At 49.4% G+C, this 18,389-nt stretch overlaps 1 protein-coding gene across 1 annotated transcript in view; it reads right to left on the bottom strand.

Moving 5' to 3' along the window:
- The window catches only part of CNDP1 (carnosine dipeptidase 1), a gene marked incomplete at its 5' end in the record, with an annotated part of 30,445 nt that extends 12,318 nt beyond the window's left edge, over positions 1 to 18,127 (bottom strand). The window contains 5 exons of the mRNA XM_082667678.1: positions 2,354 to 2,442; positions 3,134 to 3,296; positions 3,854 to 4,003; positions 6,551 to 6,676; positions 18,104 to 18,127. Coding sequence (XP_082523804.1) covers positions 2,354 to 2,442; positions 3,134 to 3,296; positions 3,854 to 4,003; positions 6,551 to 6,676; positions 18,104 to 18,127 — 552 coding nt within the window. The remainder of the gene's footprint in view (positions 1 to 2,353; positions 2,443 to 3,133; positions 3,297 to 3,853; positions 4,004 to 6,550; positions 6,677 to 18,103) is intronic.
- Between the last annotated feature and the right edge of the window lie 262 nt (positions 18,128 to 18,389).

Below are 18,389 nucleotides of genomic sequence, written 5' to 3'. Positions count from 1 at the left end.
GGAGGGCAGAAGGGAAGGAGGAAAGAAGAGACCAGAGCTCATAAAGGGCCTAGTACTCGCAGGCTCCAGGGAACCTTTCCATATTCACTGAATCCACGCAACAAGCCTGGAGACAGATATGCGCATTCCTAGATCGTGGATGAGGGGAGTGAGGCTCAGGGAGATTAACAGACTTTTCTAAGGGCAGAGTGGGGATTGCTTGTTTTGTTTGCGATTATACGTTTCAGAGTTGAAATTTAAAAAGCAAAGCAGGGGCTTCCCTGGTGGCGCAGTGGTTGAGAGTCCGCCTGCCGATGCAGGGGACACGGGTTCGTGCTCCGGTCCGGGAAGATCCCACGTGCCGCGGAGTGGCTGGGCCCGTGAGCCATGGCCGCTGAGCCTGTGCGTCCGGAGCCTGTGCCCCGCAGCGGGAGAGGCCACAACAGTGAGAGGCCCGCGTACCGCAAAAACAAACAAACCAAAAGCAAAGCAGATTTTGACCTTTATATAGGACCTGTCTTATAAATATTGCTTTCCTCTTCTTAAGAAAGAAGGACAGAAAACGAGAGAGAGGGGTGGGATGTGGGGAGGGAGGGAAGGAGGGGGAGAGAGAGAGAGGAAGGAAGGGAGGGAGGGAGGGAGGGAGGGAGGAAGAAAGAAAACAGAGAGAGAGAGAGAGAGAGAGAGAGAGAGAGAAACCAAGGGCTTACTTAGGGGAGTGCCATGAACAAGAGGACAACCTTGCAGTGGTCAGCAGGGCCCAGGCAGAAAAGCGTCCTGATTCACTAAGCCTGTCTTCCTCAGTGAGATGAAGCAGTCAAGTGAGAGCAGTGAAACCCTCTCTTCTGCTTATGTCTCAGGAGACAACAGACTCATGAGAGAGAAGCCCCTGGAGTCTGATGAAATCACCTCCGAGAAAGAAAAAACGCAACGTCAGGACCTGCTCAATGGACAGGATTTGGGAGAAGCAGCATCAAGGACCTGAACCTCGGGCAGCAGCTGGGCAGCTCCACTTGTCTTGTGGACAAGTGGACGGTGCCCGGAGGTGGACCCACGCCAGTCCTCACCAGACAGGCACATCCTCCCAGCCCGACCTCGCAGCCCTCTGTCTCGGAAGGAGTGTGCTGCTCCCAGAGCCTCTTTGGGGACGGGGTAGGGATGGTTGGCGGGGGTTTGCCCTGTGACTGCCGACACGTCCCTTTCTGTCCATGAACCCAACAAATGGGCCCCACTTCCTCTTAAATTCCCAGTGTTCCAAAGTGCTTAATTCAATTCAGCCACACAAGTAAGATGAGGGAAAGGTAGCAAGGCTGCACATTTTTAAGGTGACCCCACAAACTCCTTCTGCACCCCCAGGTTACAGAGCCCATACTCTGTGGAGCCCAGACTGGAACAGGCTGGGTCTCATACCTGGGCCTGGTCTCCCTGGCACAGGCTCAAGCTCACCGACTAGCAGGGCCATTTCTGCATGAAAGGGATGGAATCACACCATCAAATCCACCCAGTGTTAGAGGGCCGGCGCCCATATCAACACCCTCACTTTTACAGAACAGAATCTGAAGCCCAGAGAGGTTAAGTCTCCCACCCATGGCCACACAGCTAGATTGGATCCTGTTTGGAGTGTAAGCGTTCTCATTACCAGAAGAGAAAAGAGCAGTGCGAGATGAAACCATCCTCGTGAGCACAGCAAACGACAGTTTTAGTTGGTGGTCTGAGAGAGTAGCCCTCCCCTCAAAGCTGCACCCCACCATAACCCCTCCTTGGACGGATTGCAACCACTTCCCACAAGAATGGAAAGAACTCAGGGATTCAGACAGAACGTCACACCCCAGAGATCGCTATCCTGCTAATTTGCAAAGCAGCTAATATATTTCTTAAAGTGTATGTCTGTCTCTATTAACAAAACCATACTTTGTGATAAGAAGGACGGGTTGCAGATAAAAAAGATAAGCTGAATAAGTTGAAGATAAAAAAAGACAAGTCCCAGCAGATGGTGATGTAGCCACAGGCTCATCATGTTTTTTGCTGTGTCACGTTGTTGCATGTCAACAGCACGGGATCAAGGTATCACCCTGCCCCAGACCAGCTGGGTGGCTTTGAGTAGTTCCCTTCCTTTCCCAAGCCTCTCTCTCTTTATCTGTAAAATGCGTGTGATTGTAACACATTCCTCTGCAGATTGCTGGAAGAGTAAAGGACATCATGCAGCTCAGAGCCAGCTGCCTCCATCACCATCATCGCCATCATCACCATCATCACCATTACCATCATCACCACCATCACCATAATCACCATCACCATCATCATCACCGTCATCATCACATCACCGTCATCATCGCCATCATCGCCCTTGCTCCCAAGCACAGCCGGCACCTACCTCGTCCAGGGCTCTGAATGTGCTCACAGCGTTGATCCACGCTAAAACAGGGCCTTTGTTGTCTGTCGTTCCTCGGCCATACAGTTTTCCTTTGAAAATGGGGGAAGAATTTTCAGAAAAGCATGGACACCTCTGCCAGTTTAGTGAGCCAAAACCAAAGGTAGCTTTACAGGTAATTGTTTTAATGGTGCTTTCTATTTTTCTAGGCAGAAGTCTTGCTCTGAAATCACAAAGTATTGTTTCTTATGTACAAATAGTATGCTAGCCAGCAAACGTAAGCTAATTTGAAATATACAGATCCCTTTGGCCTTACTAGTAATTAGCCATCTTATCCAAGTTCATTGAAGAAGACCCGCGGGTGTGTTGCAGAATGTCACGTAATACAGCCTCTCACTCTGAGATTTTACAATTAGCAGGACAATGAAAAAGGGTGTATGTGTCTCTCCATTAACCTTTCTTTTTCTTGTCTTTATAAAACGTAATTACATTTGGTGTTTTTAAAAAAGAAAATATGTGACCTACACAACTATTTTCCCTGAAACCCAAGAACTCTCCTAATGGGGACTTGATCTGCCCAGAGGCACAAAGGTTCATGGTTGCTTTCACAACTGAAAGAAAATCAGCCTCGTTGGACCAACCGGTGGACCACGAGATCAGCGTTCTCTGCACTCCTAACAATGACAGGTAAGGCCTGGAGCCCGGGGCAGTCACATCTCGAATTCTTAAGCCCTACGAGCAGTCCCTCACCCACAGAACAGCCCAGCACGAGGTGTCACTGACCGTCCACCTCCGTCAGTGTGTGAGGGTCCGTGACCCACCCATCCTCCCGTCTGGCAGGCTGCACGTCCAAGTGGCCGTAGAAGCACACGGTGGGCTTCTTGGGATCATTCCCCAGTGCGGCCAGGATGATGGGAGGTATCGGGAGGCTCTGACCATCAGGCAGCTGCAGACGGAAAATGGATAACTGTTTTGAAAAAAAAGCCATTTGGTTCTTCCAGAAAATTCAAAGACATGGATGGCGTTAGGAGTCTGTTACTAGCTCCAATCAGGTGGACACAGTCCCGTTAACAGACTATTCAGACTCGTCAGTGCTAAAGCAGGCGACACTGGGAGGGTAGATTAAAGACCCATCCACTCCTGAGGGGCAGTAATAAGCCTTGATTCTGACGCGGGATTGGGTCCTTTGAGAAAGAGGCATTTGAACTTTAGGGAAGGAGCCATCTGGGAGAGATGTGAAGCACGTGAAGGACACGGACAGCACACGTGGGGGGCCTTCACGCACCCCCTCCACCTTCCCCCCGTCCCCCCGGTCCCGGCAGGACGAGGGGCCGATGCTACAGCCTCCTGTGGGCTGAGGTGGAGGTCTTCGCCCTTACTGGGAATCGCGGTGCTGCTTCTGCTGAGCATGAGGGCGAGCAAACCCCCATCCTGCCACCACGAAGGGAAGCCTGGCTGATGCCCAGGGAAGGGCCGCTTGGAGGCGGGAGGGGATGCCAGCACCTGCTGAAAACCTGCGTCCACCAAGTCCACGTGGGCTCCCAGGTTCCGGAGCCGGTCTGCAGCCAGGTCCGTCATTCTGAGCAGCTCTCGTCGGAGGCGCAGCACGGGCTGGACCGAGTCACTCTCGACCGCCACCCACTCCTTCAGCGTCTGGGAGGAAAGGCGACAGGCGGTCAGCACGCGGGTCATCCGCACCCACTCTTGGGGGCGCACCTCGCCGGGTCCCCAGCGCCCTCATCTGACCTGGAGACCGAGCTGGCAGACGACAGCTGGAGGCGTGACCAGGAGCCCAGAAGCCAGCGACGGCTGGTCAATGCAGGACGGGACGGTTGGTGGAAGGCCGCCTCTGAAGCCTGGCCTGGGCCCCTCAGCGCCACCAGGCTCATACAGAAGGCGCGGGTCCCCGCCCCCCTTGTGGTCTCTAGGAATTGAGAGCAGCCGCCCCGCGAGGGCTCGGCTTCCCACAAACGTCCCTGCAGGTCACTCTGATCCACCCCACGGTGGCCTCAGCTAGGCTGCAGGACCCCCTGTGACCATCCCGTGCATTTCAGCTCTGAGGTCCCCCCGCTGCACCTGCAGGATCCGGGAGGGGGTGTAACCCCGGGTTTGAACTCAGGGCTGGGCAGGCAGACAACCCGAGTTCCTGGTCCTGGTTCTGCCCACTACAGGTGCGTGGCTTCAAGGACATTTCTGAAGCTCTGGAATTAGCCTCAGCTTCCTCCACTGCAGGAGGGGCGTGAGGCTCCCTCGCTGCGGATTATGGTGGAGGTAATGCTGTGAGACAGTAACACACACACACTTTGGTCTCTCTCCCCGGTTCCCGGCCAGCGCTCCTAAGACTTTTACAATTTCCTAAGCGATGAGGTACTAGGAGCATCTCTTGTTCTAACATTTGGTCTTCGACGCCGGGTCCTGACAGAGCTCCTAACGCCCTTGGGATTTCCCGGGTGAAAAGGAGCGTGCTTTTGTCCTAGTGAGGAACTTTGGAGGCTTCTGGGCGTGTGGGCCGGTCACCAGAAAGACCGAGCCGTGATCAGACGCTCAGAACTTCCAGCCACAGCTCCCCACCTTGGGGGAAGGACGACGGGCTGGAGATGGAGCTAAGAATCGGTGATGCCTACGTGACGAAGCCTCCATAAACATCCCCGAGGCTCGGGGTTCAGAGAACTTCCGGGCTGGGAAGGGATGCCCTGCAACCCACAGGACAGAAGCTCCCGCCCCGGGCAAACGTGTAGAAGCGTGTCACTGAGTTCTGCGAGCTGTTCTAGCAAACGATGAGCCTGAGGAGGGGTCACCAGAGGCCCTGATCTGTAGCCGAGTCAGGCAGAAGTGTGGGCAACCTGGGGGCCCACCACCAGCTACTGGCGTCTGAGGTCGGCATCGGGGTAGGGGTGACACTACCTCCAGGAAGACAGTGTCAGAGGTGAGCCACGTCGCAGGACACCGGGGGGGCACACAGAGAACTGGAGACTTGCTTGTTGTGCAGAAAACCCACACTCTGGGGACAGAAGAGGAAACATGTCTTTCTTGGTGAGGACGGAGTGAGAACGTATACACGGGAGACCCAGGCCGAAGCCTCGCCCCGTGGGAGCTCCGTAACCACTGCTGATTCTCAATGTTAGGAACAATCCTTCCCATTCCAGGGTCCGTACTTGAGCCGCTTACACTGGGACAGCCGCAGTGTTTATTAAAAACCATACATGTGATTTTGGACTCTACTTCCTAACTTATTTTAGTTTGATTTCTATCCTGGTTGTAGCACTTCTATTTTTATTGTGAAGAAATGTATTTGATCTGAAGGAATATTGTGTTTTACATTTTTAAACTGGAATTTGTAGGGCGGATGCTGCCAAGTTAGCACTAAACTTAATGGACTGGGAGGCTATGAGGGCGCTGCACAGAGCAGCGCTGGGCTGAGAGGCCCACATTGGCGCATGCTCCCAGCGCATGCCTTTTCTCTCCCCGCTGTGAATTCCAGCCTGCACTGCGAACCCCAGTCGGGTTTCAACATCCCAACAGGCACTTACATCAAGTTAACACGCCCACACGAGGAAGGATTCCATGAAGGTCAAGCTTAGGCACTGCAGCCTGTACACTGAGCCTTGTACTTTAGTATGAATCATGGGGGATTCACGTCTGTTTGCACAGTAATATTCCAGACATGGGCTGGTTGACCCAATAAATGTACACTGAACACACATCGTGTGCCAGACACAGTGTCGGGGGCTCGGGGTCCAGGGTCCAGGGCGGCCTCAGGGAGTTCCCAGGCGGTGGAGGTGGGCCAGGCATGCCAGGGGCACAGGAGAGCCAGCAGGAGAGGGACGTGCCAGGTGGTGACAGAACGGGGAGGATGCATTTCAGCTAGTTTTGCAGGTGGAGAGGGTCTCTGAAGGGGAGGATGGGCCACCTGATGACGGTCCAGAGTAAAGGTGAGCTCAACAGAGCTTGCTGATCATTGCTAAACAGACATTCCTAGATCAAATGTGCTGGGAATGCCCTTTTTGGAAGGAATGGCCGGAAGGGATCTCTTACCTGAATCTAACCAACATTTAAATTCTAAGTCAATGAGGAGTCACAGGCATTTTAAATGGAGTTGTCAAGCAAAAAAAAAAAAAATCCACATCTCCCAGCAAATAACCATTCTCCCAGATTCCCAAAGGGCATATCCAAGCATTTTGCGCGTGCCGTGTCTCTCACCTGTACAAATTCATCCTGATGGAGATCGATGTATTGGAAGACCTTCTCTAGCAGCCCAGTGGGCGGGGAGGATGGTGAGAACATGCCTCCGTCCAGCAGCAACAGGAAAGCAAGGAGAGATGATGCCTGTGAGCATGTGACGGGGGGATATTTTAAAATAAGGACCAGGTTTTGGACTTTCCACCTTTCAAATACTTCAAGAAAGTTAATGTTATCCAACACAGCTGATTCCAGTCTTCTGAACTAAAATAACACAAGGTAGTAGAATGGGAAATATATTTTTTGCTATATCTTCACCCAAACCCTTCACTTGCAATGCTAAAGAATTTTAATAAGATAGAAACCAAGTTAACAAGCTTGTATTTAAGCAATGCTGTTGTTCGTTTTTTTTCCTATGACACAATTTTCCTATGGGTTCACTTCCTATAAAGCTAAGTCAGCTCCCTACATCCCAGGTGTTAAGGGCGATATATAAGAGAGAAAAACGTGAGATAATTAAAAACAAAACCAAAAAAAACAGCAACAAGGTTTCTTTGTGTGATTAACCACTTTATGAAATACTAGAAAAGTAAGGACTGAATAAAATCCTGTGCAGTGCTGTAGGGTCTCTTTCCATCAGCTCCTGAGGTTAGAATACCTTGAGAAGAAACTTACAAGCCACGCTGTGATAAATAACATCACAGGACTGGCGATCATGTGGACACTGTTGGCCACAGTCTCTGCCTGGTAGCCCCCGGTCCGTGGCTTTCTCCTCTTTCCCTCCCACCAATCTGGCCTCTCTGCTTCCATCCCTGACGGGTCCCTTCCTTCCTCTGCCCAAGACCCCATTTCCTCCCTCCCCCCCTCCCTGTGACCCCTTCCTAGTCTCCTCTGGACTCCCACAGCAGGCTCCAGGCTGGGTGCAGAGCAGAAAAACTGTGTCCAGAAAAGCGCAGGACTTCCAGGTTGCAGACTAAACTAATCATCTTCTTCCAAACCAACTCTTCCTTCTGGATTGGCTCTGTTCATTTCTGAAATAGACTTTAGTTTTTAGAGACATCTTAGGTTCAGGCTGCTTCTTCCCTTGGCCTCCAGTTGCAGGCACCAACAGAGCCAAGGGAGGACTTGGGTCTAGAATAAAGAACTACTACAACTCAATAAGAAAAGACAAATTAACCCAATTAAAAACGGGCAAAAGATTTGAATAGACATTTCTCCAAGGAAAACATACGTATGGCCAACAAGCACATGAAGAGATGCTCAACATCGTTAGCACCAGGGAAACGCAAATCTAACTGCGACGCGACCACAGTTCACACCGCTCAGGATGGTTAAAATCAAACTGCCAGATGACAGCAAGAGCTGGCGAGGACAGGGAGGGACTGGAACCCTCGTGCACTATTGCTGGGGATGTAAAATGGTGTGGCTGCCTTGGAGACAGCCTGGCGGCTCCTCAGACGATTAAGCGCAGCGTATCTTACAGCCCAGAAATCCCACTCCTAGGTGTGTGCCCAAGAGAAATGAAAACATACGTCCACACAACAACTTGTGATTGTATGTTTACAGCAGCATTATTTGTAATAGCCAAAGCTGGAGACAATCCAAATGACCAGTAATGAACGACTGAATGAACAAAATGTGGTACAGACACACAATGGAATATGACTCAGCCATAAAAAGAAATGAAGTATTGACACGTGCTACAGTACGAAAGAACCTGAACACCTTCTGTTAAGTGAAAGAACCAGAAACGAAAGACTACACGTTGGATCAGTCCAATTATGTGAAGTGTCCAGGATAGGTAAATCCTAAGAGACAAAAGTAGATTGGTGGTTGCCTAGGGTTGGGAGGATTGGGGGGAAATGGGGCATGACTGCTGATGAGTTGGGGATTCATTTTCAGTGATGAGAATGTTCTAAATTTGATTGTGGCAGTCGTGCAATTCTGAACGTACTAAAACCCACTGAATTGCAATGCACACTGTGAGTGGGTGGATTGTAAGGAAATTGAATTGTATTGCAATACAGTTGTTATAAAAATAATAAATGTAAGCATTCAACAATATAAATATATTACTGAGTATGAGAAATGTCTATAAAGGAAGCTAAGGCGGGGGTAAAATCAGGGTGAAAGCGAGCCATGCTCCTCCGTGAGTGGACGAAGCACTTGGTCCAGCAGATGGCGCCAGTGAGCTGTTCAGCATCTGCCCCGTCCTCCTCCGCGGTTCCCAATTCACCTTCTGAGGGCAGCTAAGTCCCGTGGGCAGAGCCTAGAGCCAGGGGCTGCGAGGACCCAGGAGGAAAAGGCCCCTGCAGACCCACAGTGGCAGGACGATGAGGTTCGTGCAAATGGAGGAGGAAATTTTTTGCAGCCGATCCATCTAAATTAATATTTGAACTGTTATTGTTATTTTTCATTCATTCAATTTGCATTAAAAAATTATGTGGGGGCTTCCCTGGTGGCACAGTGGTTAGGAATCTGCCTGCCAATGCAGAGGACATGGGTTCAAGCCCTGGTCCAGGAAGATCCCACATGCTGAGGAGCAACTAAGCCCGTACGCCACAACTACTGAGCCTGCGCTCTAGAGCCCGCGAGCCACAACTACTGAGCCCGTGTGCCGCAACTACTGAAGCCCGCGTGCCTAGCGCCCGTGCTCTGCAACAAGAGAAGCCACCACAATGAGAAGCCCACACACCACAACGAAGAGTGGCCCCTGCTCACCGCAACTAGAGAAAGCCCGCGTGCAGCAACGAAGACCCAATGCGGCCAAAATAAATATAATTAATTTAAAAAATTACTTGGTGCTCCTCTCCAATGAAATATGAAAGGAAAACTTGAAGAGGAAAAGGAAGCCAAAGGAAAAGGAGAGGAAGGAAAAACCTTGATTGTGAGGACCGAGAGTCCTTCCTGAGGACTGAGTTTCCATCAGGCTTGTTCCTGGAGCTGCGGTCCTGCCCACAGGGCCTGCACCACCGCACCCCTCGCCCCCAGAGCCGTCCCCCGTCCGTCTCCCCTCTCCACTCGCCGTCAGGCCCGCAGAGACCAGCCGTGGGCACTCATCCTGCTCTTAGGATCCCGGGTGGGGCCCCTGGGCATCCTTTGGTCTCCTCCCGGGTCTCTTGTGTTCCTAATCGTTCTGTTTCTTTTCTTGGGTTATAGTCATGTTTGACCTGAACGAATCACCCAACAAAACCCTGGGGACTTAGAAAGGGTATTCCTGGCCTTGGCCTTCGCAGGAAGGAGCAGTCGCTGGAGAAGGCAAGGTGAGGGTGAGGGTCAGGGAGCAGAGACGGAAGCCCATGTCTCAGTGTCCTCCTGGGGGGCCGGTGGCCCAGCCTGGGCTGCAGGGCCTCGCAGAGGAAACTCCTTTGCTCCAGAGGCTCCTGTTAATTCCAGCTGGTTGTTCTCAGACTGGGAACCGAAGTTCCACGTGCCCTTGTGCTGAGTACTTACATTTAAATGTAAGGACCTCCTGACTTCTCAAAGTCAGGCCACACCTCTGCGGTGTAACCATCCCCCACCCCGTCCTTCCCCTAATCCAAAGAGCTTCACTTCCTCAAAGCCTCGCCTCCCACTGGACGCAGGCCTCAGTGGTCACTCTGTTCTCTCCCAGCCCCAGCCAACAACTGGAGACAGTTAGGTGAGCCGTGTACCTAGCTGACAGTGGCCTTGAGATCCCATGGGCCGCCTCAACCAATGACACTTCTCTATCTCCTGCCACAAAAACAGCAGGCATCTCAGAAGGAGCCTGGGGTGGTTGTTAGTTTCTGATGTTGAACAGAATAAAGAATAGAAAATGAAAGCGCTCTCACCCCACACAGCCTGGGCCAAGGGTACAGACAATGGCCCATCAGCCAAACCCTTTTCCGCCCGTAAGAAGCTTTAGTGCCAGCGTCAACCTGGATGCCAAGAATTCTGCTTACCAAGTCCTTTAGAGTTCGGCGTGACCTTTACAGAGGTCGCTCTGCCGGTGTCTGCTCTGATGAATTTTATAACACAGGCAAATGCTTTGTTAGCCTCGTTTATCTCAGCACGAGAGGATTAAAAACAAAAATTCCAAACCGAAACACAGGCCTTTCTGGCTTGTGTTCATTCCCTTGCCGGCTCTGAACTGAGCCCAGCGGCTCCTGCTGAGGTTAACCAGTCCTGCAGGCTGGTGAGGGCGTGGCTCTCAGAGGGCAGCCTGGACTCACGCCAGGGCCAAGGAGGCAGTTTCAAGGAGCGGAACGCCCCAGAACGTCCCAAGAACTGCAGCGTGTCCACCATCCTTTCGTGGGGTCTGCCGGGCGAGTCTGACCCCAGAGAGGAGAGGTCAGTGGCCGAGCCTCACTCCCAGACCCAGAGGTGACCCGCACGCCGCACAGGCGGCTGGGACGCCAGCACAGGCTCGGCAGGGCCGCGGAGGGCAGAGGTCACCAGAAGCGGGCACGGAGGAGGCCCCGGGCGCCAGCCTGGGGCGCACGTGGAGCTGAGAACAGGCTCTGGCCCTCTCGATGGCCGACGGCCCGCTGCGGGCAGGGGACACAGGCTCTGAAACAGGCACAAAGCACCACCACGTGCCGCCAGGAAGGGCCCGAGGTCAGTTCCCACAGCGGCCGGCCCTTTGAGGCCCGGGGCTCTAGAATGCTCCATCCGGGGCGGCAGGCGGCCAGTCCAAAGACCCGGCTCCTGACGCCGGGGGCGTGCGTGTTTCTCCACCGCCTGTGGTCTTTGCCAGTGGGGAGCCGGCCGCCTGCACAGGCCGCGGGGACCAGGAAGCTGGCCTGCCAGTGAGCGAGGCCACCTCTTCCCGTCTGGCCAGGGACCTGGGCCTCTCCTGACATCAGCCTGAGGGACCGCCGGGGCTCACTGCCTCTGGAGCCTCTGTCTTCTGGAAACACGGGCAGCACAGAGACAAATAGGTGGAGCAGAGGAGGGACTGAACTCGCCAGAGACCCCTCTGCTGTTTCTCCCGCAGACAGGCAGCCATGCCCCACCGAGTCGGGGCAGAGGGTCTGAAACGGTGAGAGCGCTGTCACCACTTAGAGCTGGACGGGGAACTCCTCAGAGGCAAGCCTGTGGCTCTGATCCCGCCCCTGGAACCCAGGGCTCCCGCTCCGAGAGGGGAGGGTGTCCATCCCGAGCGTCAGTGGTGCGGGGCCTGGCCTGGAGCCCAAACCTGGGGTGAACCTGAGATCTTCAGAGCTCCTGGCTGAGGCTAGGCTACACCACAGCCGCCCCCTTTTCCTTCTTCTAAATCTCTTTTGAGGGATTTTTGCATAAGTGCTAACAGAATAAATCTAAAATACCTGTAGGAGTGACTGAATGATCTCAGGGCACAAGAGGTGAACTCGGGGCGTTCCAGCGGCAGAATGAGGGAGTAGGGGAACGGGACGGCGGGGCTGAGGTCAGTGGGACCCGAGAGGCAGGGAGACCCAGACTTAGAGCCGCAGGAGGGTGACCAGGGAGGAGCAGAGGCGCCTCAGCGGGGCGGGAGAGGAGGACAGGGTTCTGGCAGGACTGGTGCAAATGGAGCTGTCACCAGAGAACACGTCTGCTTTTTACCTAGATACTCCTTTAAATCTTATCTTCTAAAGCTGAAGTTCACAGCACAAACTTGTTTTGATTTCAAAACATGGGGCTTTATGACCTTCACCACTGAGAAGCAAGGTCCCAGCGATAAAGGGAAGGAAGAATTCCAGGCTTGGCCTCCTCCTGAATCAGTGCCACGGCTACTGTGCAGTTGGGGACAAAAGTTCAACATGTGAAAAGTCAAGAACGAGGGCCATTTCAAGGACAGGGCAGGAACTTTTCAATCCCTGTGTACTACGCTCCTGTAGCTGCCAGAACCAAGTGCCACGGGGCTGGGTGGCTTAGGGCAACAGGAGTTCAAAGGCTCACAGTTCTGGAGTTAGAACTCAAGGTGTCAGCAGGGCCACGCCCCCTCTGAAGGCTCCAGGGGAGGGTCCTTCCTGCTCTTCCCTGGGGGGGGGGGGGGGCGTGGCTGGCAATGCTCCAGTTCCTTGGCTCGTAGCCGCATCCCTGCCACCTGTGCCCATCTCCTAGGTGTATCCCTGCCTCTTCTAAGAAGGACTAGGCAGTGGCTTTGGGGACCACCCCAGACAGTAGGACCTGATTTTAACTAATTACATCTGCAAAGGTCCTCCTTCCAAGCAAGGTCACATTCTGAGGTTCCACGAGGACATGGATTTGCGGCCACTATCTGACCCAGTACACTCTGTTCGTCTCTTGTCACTAATATTCTCTTATTTGCTTTCTTAATAATTATCATCTGACTCACTTGAATATGAGCCGCATGACAACTGGGACTTGGTCTTCCTATGTCCCTGGTCCCCGAGAGCCTAAGCTGTGCCTGTCACAGAACAAGACCAGGTCCAGCCAGTATTTACTGAATAATTACATGCATAGTCCTGAAGGACACCAAGAGTAGTTGATTTTCACTAATGTAACTAGTTCTACTTCAACGCCGTGTAGAAAATGCAGAATCTGTCTAATAAAACTATTCCAGCTGTAAACCTGAATAACGGAAAAAGTGAAGGTCAAATTTGGGCAGACTTTTCCCTCCTGGCAGTCCCCCCAAAACCCCCATGTGGACCTCTGTTCACTGATCTGCCTGCCGGGAGTCCTTTTGGTCCTCTCCAGCCTCCCAGCTCTTTACCAGCAAAGCCATGCCAGCTGCTCCAGGCTCACAGGGAACCCCTCTGCATCCCACGGAGTCCACAGCCTGCACCTCACAATTCACAGCATCCTCGCCAACTGCCGCCCCCCTTCCTCCCTGAGTGATTGCAGCCTTGCTCTTGTCCCTTGACGTCCTCAACTTCACTGTGATGGGTCTGACTGACATATTTACACATTTTGCTCAATCATCACTGTCTGTTTTCAAACTGAACACTCATTTCTGTCTTTTTTTATTCTGTAAAATGCTTAGTAATTCTCTAATATCACTGTTACCTGAAAACTGGGTTCACCTCTTGGTGGGTGTCGAGCCAAAAGACACAACCAAGACAAAGAGTGGGAGAAGGAAGGATTTATCACTTGCAGTGAGTAAGGAGAACATCAGGGATATTTCCCAAAGCAGTGTCCCTCCAAACAGCAAATTGGGAACGTTTTAAGCTAAGGGAATACGCATATTCATGAAGGGGCTTCAGCATAGAATTGGGGCAAAGGTCACCAGAGTCCAAGTTTTAGTTGACTGAGGTCACGAGGGTCAGAAAAGGTCAACATTATCACCCCTGAGGTTCCAGTTGGTCTCGGGGTGGAGGCTTCAGGCTAATCTTTATCACTGAACAGAACTGGGAGTCTTTACAACTGATTTATTATCTTCACTCTTTCTACTTCTCTTGCTGATGACAGTCATTTGTTCCCACCTCCCTTTGTTCCCTTAAGATCATTAATTACAGAGACCTGTTCAAGGGCAGGCGTGGTGGCCAGGCTTAGATCCCAAAATGGCTTCGGCTAAAATGGCTTCTCTTCTGTCAAAAAGCTGCATCTGGTTCTTTTCCTCCAGGGACCCCCTACCCTAGGTGCTCACTTCTCAACCATTTCCTTTATTCTCTTTCCTAGGACTGCTACTACGGCTGGAGTCTGTCAATCTCTCATATGTCCTCCAGCTCTCTTCTCTTTTCTGTCTTTTTTTCCTTTTATCTCTGTGTTCCACTTCCTGGGTGAATTCCTCAGTCCTGCCGTCCGGCTCATTCATTCTCTCTTTGGCTGAGGCCAGCTGGCATTAATGTCCTCTACTGAGTTACTGCAGTGACTAGTTTCCTTTTTCAGGGTTGCTGATTGGTTGTGTTTCCATCTGTTCTTGACTCATGTGCCCACTTGTTTTATAATTTCTTAGTCTATCATTTATCTCTTGAAGATTTTAAATGTACTTTGTATCCATTCTAAAGCATGTTCTACTGTTTGCATTTCAGTGGCAGTAAATCCACTTCCCAGTTAATTCTGTGGGTTATCTTCCTCATTGTTAGTGTTTGCTCACCTACTACAGAATGTTGTATGTGACAAACAGTTCACCATTGCCTACCTCCTAGTTTTCGCTAGATGTTAATTACTAAGGGTTAAGAATTCTAGTCTTATATGTAAGTGAAACTACTAGAAATAAAAAGGGTAAAGAAAAAATCTCTATATACAAAGTAGGCAAGGATGTAAGATATGATTTTGGTAAAAAAAAAAAGTATAAGGTATGAAGATGTGTTTTTGTTAAGGGAAAAATTTTGTCCTAGTTTAGAGGTTATTTAATGGTTGTTTCATTTTTTTTAAGGAGAATAAAGGACAAAAAAATAAATAGTTATAAAAAGTTGGAGAAGAGAGAGAAAAAAAGTCTTACGTTGTGTGGTCAAGCTGGCTAAAGTTAAATGAATTTATGATAAAATTTTTGTTTTTTAAAAAAGGATTTTTAGTATCAACAGTGTGCCTATGCAAAACTGGAATTCAACTTTCTTACTCTGTTAAAAGGACAAGGTTTTCTTGGATTATTGCAAAAGATTTTTCTTTACCTGTTGAATAATCTGCCTAGAAAACAAAGATTCTGCACTTACCAAATAATTTCCTGTATGTCATGTTGTTTTAATCAGCTCTTTGATTACTCTCAATATTAAAAGAACTAAAGTCTTTTTATAACTATGCAAATTTCCGGACATGCCTTTGAAATCTTTTAAGTCACTTTAGTTAGAGATAACTTTAAAAAAAAGAGATAACTAAGTATTGTTTCACGGTGACTTGTGATCACGTTGAATCAAGTGTCTTAAACCTGTTGACATATTTGAGAACCTCTCAAAGTCAAATTTTAAATGAAGTCTTTTTGACCTAGAACCAACTTTGGGATTTTTCCAGAGGGCCCCCATAAAATATCAAAGATTTGTTCTCTCTCCTTATAAAAATAGTGATATGAAACTAATTAGGCTTATTTGATATGTTAAGTTACATGAGAAGCATTGTCAAATAAAAGTGATGTTTAACTTAGGTTATATTTGTATGGATATATGTTACTAATATAAGTATTTCAAAATTGCGTAAAAATTCCTGGAAATTTGTCAGTGTCCTTACTGTCCATATAATCATCGTAATTCCAATTGTTATCTTAAAACGTTGTATGCCTTAGAAATAATCAAATTTCCTTGTCCACTGAGTCATTTTTTTAAATGAACTCTCACCATATCTTTAACCATGGCTATTTAAAGTCTTTTGTCATTCACAAAGAGTTATAGCTTTATTCTGATCATTCTCTGAAAACATTTATAATCAGTTACAGGCAAGAAGCACCATGATGACATCACTTGAATTAATTTTGAGACCATGCCACTGGACTGAGCAAGGATTTCCAGAACTAACGGAAAAGCTGATGGATTCATAAAACTTCTAACCCAAGATTTAGCAAAACAAAAATCATTATATGGGACTGAATGAACTGATGAGAATTACTGCAATTTTTATGACTTTTTGTTTGAAATATTGCTAGTTCTTTACTGTTTTGTTTCCAGGTTTAAGGAAAACTTCTTTTCTCTTAAGCTATCTGTAACTTATAGTAATCTGATAAATTGTATCTTTGTAAACAGAATTGAAACATTTATGTGTTTCTCCCTCATACCTCCAGTACTTATAAACTCTAAGTACTCTGATTTTCATGACACTGTAGTTCATATATATATATATATATATACACACACACACATACATACATACATATATATGTGCAAATGCGTAAGTTAAATAAGAATCTTTTCTCTGTATAACAGGACTAAATTGAAAACATTGGTTTATTACCAGGGTCTTGGCTGGGATGCCATATTTGAGAATGACAGGCATAGAATCAGATGTGAACAGAAGTTTTAAGGAACTAAAGTTGACTTTACTGAGCCAATAAAGCCTCCTGAAAAGACAGCCTGGTGCCTCTGTTACAGAGTTCCTACTCTTACAGGTGAGTAAGAAAGGTCACTTTCTGGCAGACCCAGGAATCTTTAGGTAAACTGGAGGCCTCAAGAAGAAGGGAATTCACCCAAATCTTGGTTACTGCAGGTGAAGCCTGATGGTGACACTTGGCCTGGCTTCCTGCCCTCGAGAAGCTTTTACAAGTCTAATCGGAGATTCCTTTTGAAAGTTCCAGTAAAGCGGACTTCCGAGCTGATATGATCAAACACTACTCTTGCAGCACTTCTGCATATAATCAAGCCAAGTGTAATGACACTAGACTCTTTACCAATTAGTCTTGCTGTGATTATATTTGATAGGAATGGAGGTGACTGTTGAGAGAACATTATGTTACAATAAAAAAACTACAGTACATCCATTATCAGATCTAAGCCCTATTCGCTCGTTGAGGTTTTGTTATCTACTCGTAAGCTGGAACCTGAACTCTGCTAGTTTCCTCCAATATCTGGCTACAACTCTTTAACGTTTCCAATTTTCTCCTACCCTGCTAACTTGGAGTCACTAAGAACTAAAGTTGCCCTTTTCCTGAAGCCCTACAAACTGGAGCTGATACAAACTACAGAGAAATCACCACGATGAGTCACATATGGACAACTTGCTTGACTGCTGCTGGGTGGGCCCCTCGGAAAGCTCAGCAGAACGCCCAACACCATCCCAGAGTCATTCAAACTACAAACCAGGACACTTGTCAGAACTGCCCTCACTCCACCATCTAAAGATGCTTTGAGCCCAACAGCCAGAGCTTTTCTTGACTGACTGCCCTCTGGACTCAAAAACAGAATTTGTAGTTTGTTTTAATCGTTAACCTTTATTTTTGTTTCCTTAGAAATGCTTCGTATTAAATAGCTCATTGCTTGCACCATAGAGAGCCCTAAATGAGATACAGGTAGATCACTGGTTGCTTAGGGATGGGGCAGGAATAGGAGAACAGGAAAGTAATTGCTAAGGAGTATTGGACTTCTTTTTGAGGTGATGAAAACATCCTAAAATAAACTGTGGTGATGGTCACATATATCTGTGAATATACTAAAAATTATTGAATTACATGCTTTAAAAATGCAGATTCCTAGACTTCCACCTCAAAACTATTCACACTAATGTTTTGGGGGGGCAGCAGGAGGCAGAGCAGAGTTCAGAGTTCAGTGAGGAAGGGCAGCGAACTGTATCTGGGTGTGTAGAGTTCTCCACATCACCCTCTAAGCGGTACTTGGACTTTTGCATTCAGCAGCTGGAAGTTGTGCTCTGTGGTTTTGATAAGAATATTGCTGTTCGTGGTAAGAAAAGATGAGTATGGAGAAGTGTGCTGTTGAACGTCTAGGTCACCCCACCTGCCTGGGCCTTGTGTCAGCACCCCGGCCCCCAGCATTCACTGAGGGGAACTGGCTTCCAGGTACTGTGTAAGATGCTTGAAAGTAATGCCATTTAACTATTTGTTGGAACATACAGCCACCCAAAGCGCGCCGGTAAACTACTCCCAAATGCCGCGTCGCTCAGGCTGAGACAGGCAGCACCCGAGAACATGCCTAAGTGCAGGTGGGGATCCGCTCCGCAACCTGCCTCACAGGCATGGCACACGCACCGTTAGGCAAGCGGAAGGCTAGCACGCTGCTCCCCTGGACCCTGAGCGGTGGAGGGTCTACTCACCATCCTTCCTACTTTGGGATCCATTGGGCGGCAGTTCTGTGGTCTCGGCGATTCCCCCGGACCTCGAAGGAAAGTGGAAGAGGAGGTCTCACCAAGGCCCTCAGCTGGTCACATTAAACATCCCCCCACGAGGTGCCTGTCTGCGTCCTCCCCGTTCCCCCAGAGGGAAGACAAGGCTGGAATAGTGGACCTATTCACATTCGGAAAACAAAGCTGCTTCAGAGACACGCGTTCAACTCGCCAGCAGAGGGAGAGACAATGCGTATTGCGTGCACAGACACGGGAT

The sequence above is a fragment of the Grampus griseus genome, assembly GCF_964374135.1.
Source record: "Grampus griseus genome assembly, chromosome: 12".
NCBI lineage: Eukaryota > Metazoa > Chordata > Mammalia > Artiodactyla > Delphinidae > Grampus > Grampus griseus.
The sequence above is the reverse complement of the archived record's forward strand: the minus strand, read 5'-3'. Positions and strand labels throughout refer to the sequence as shown.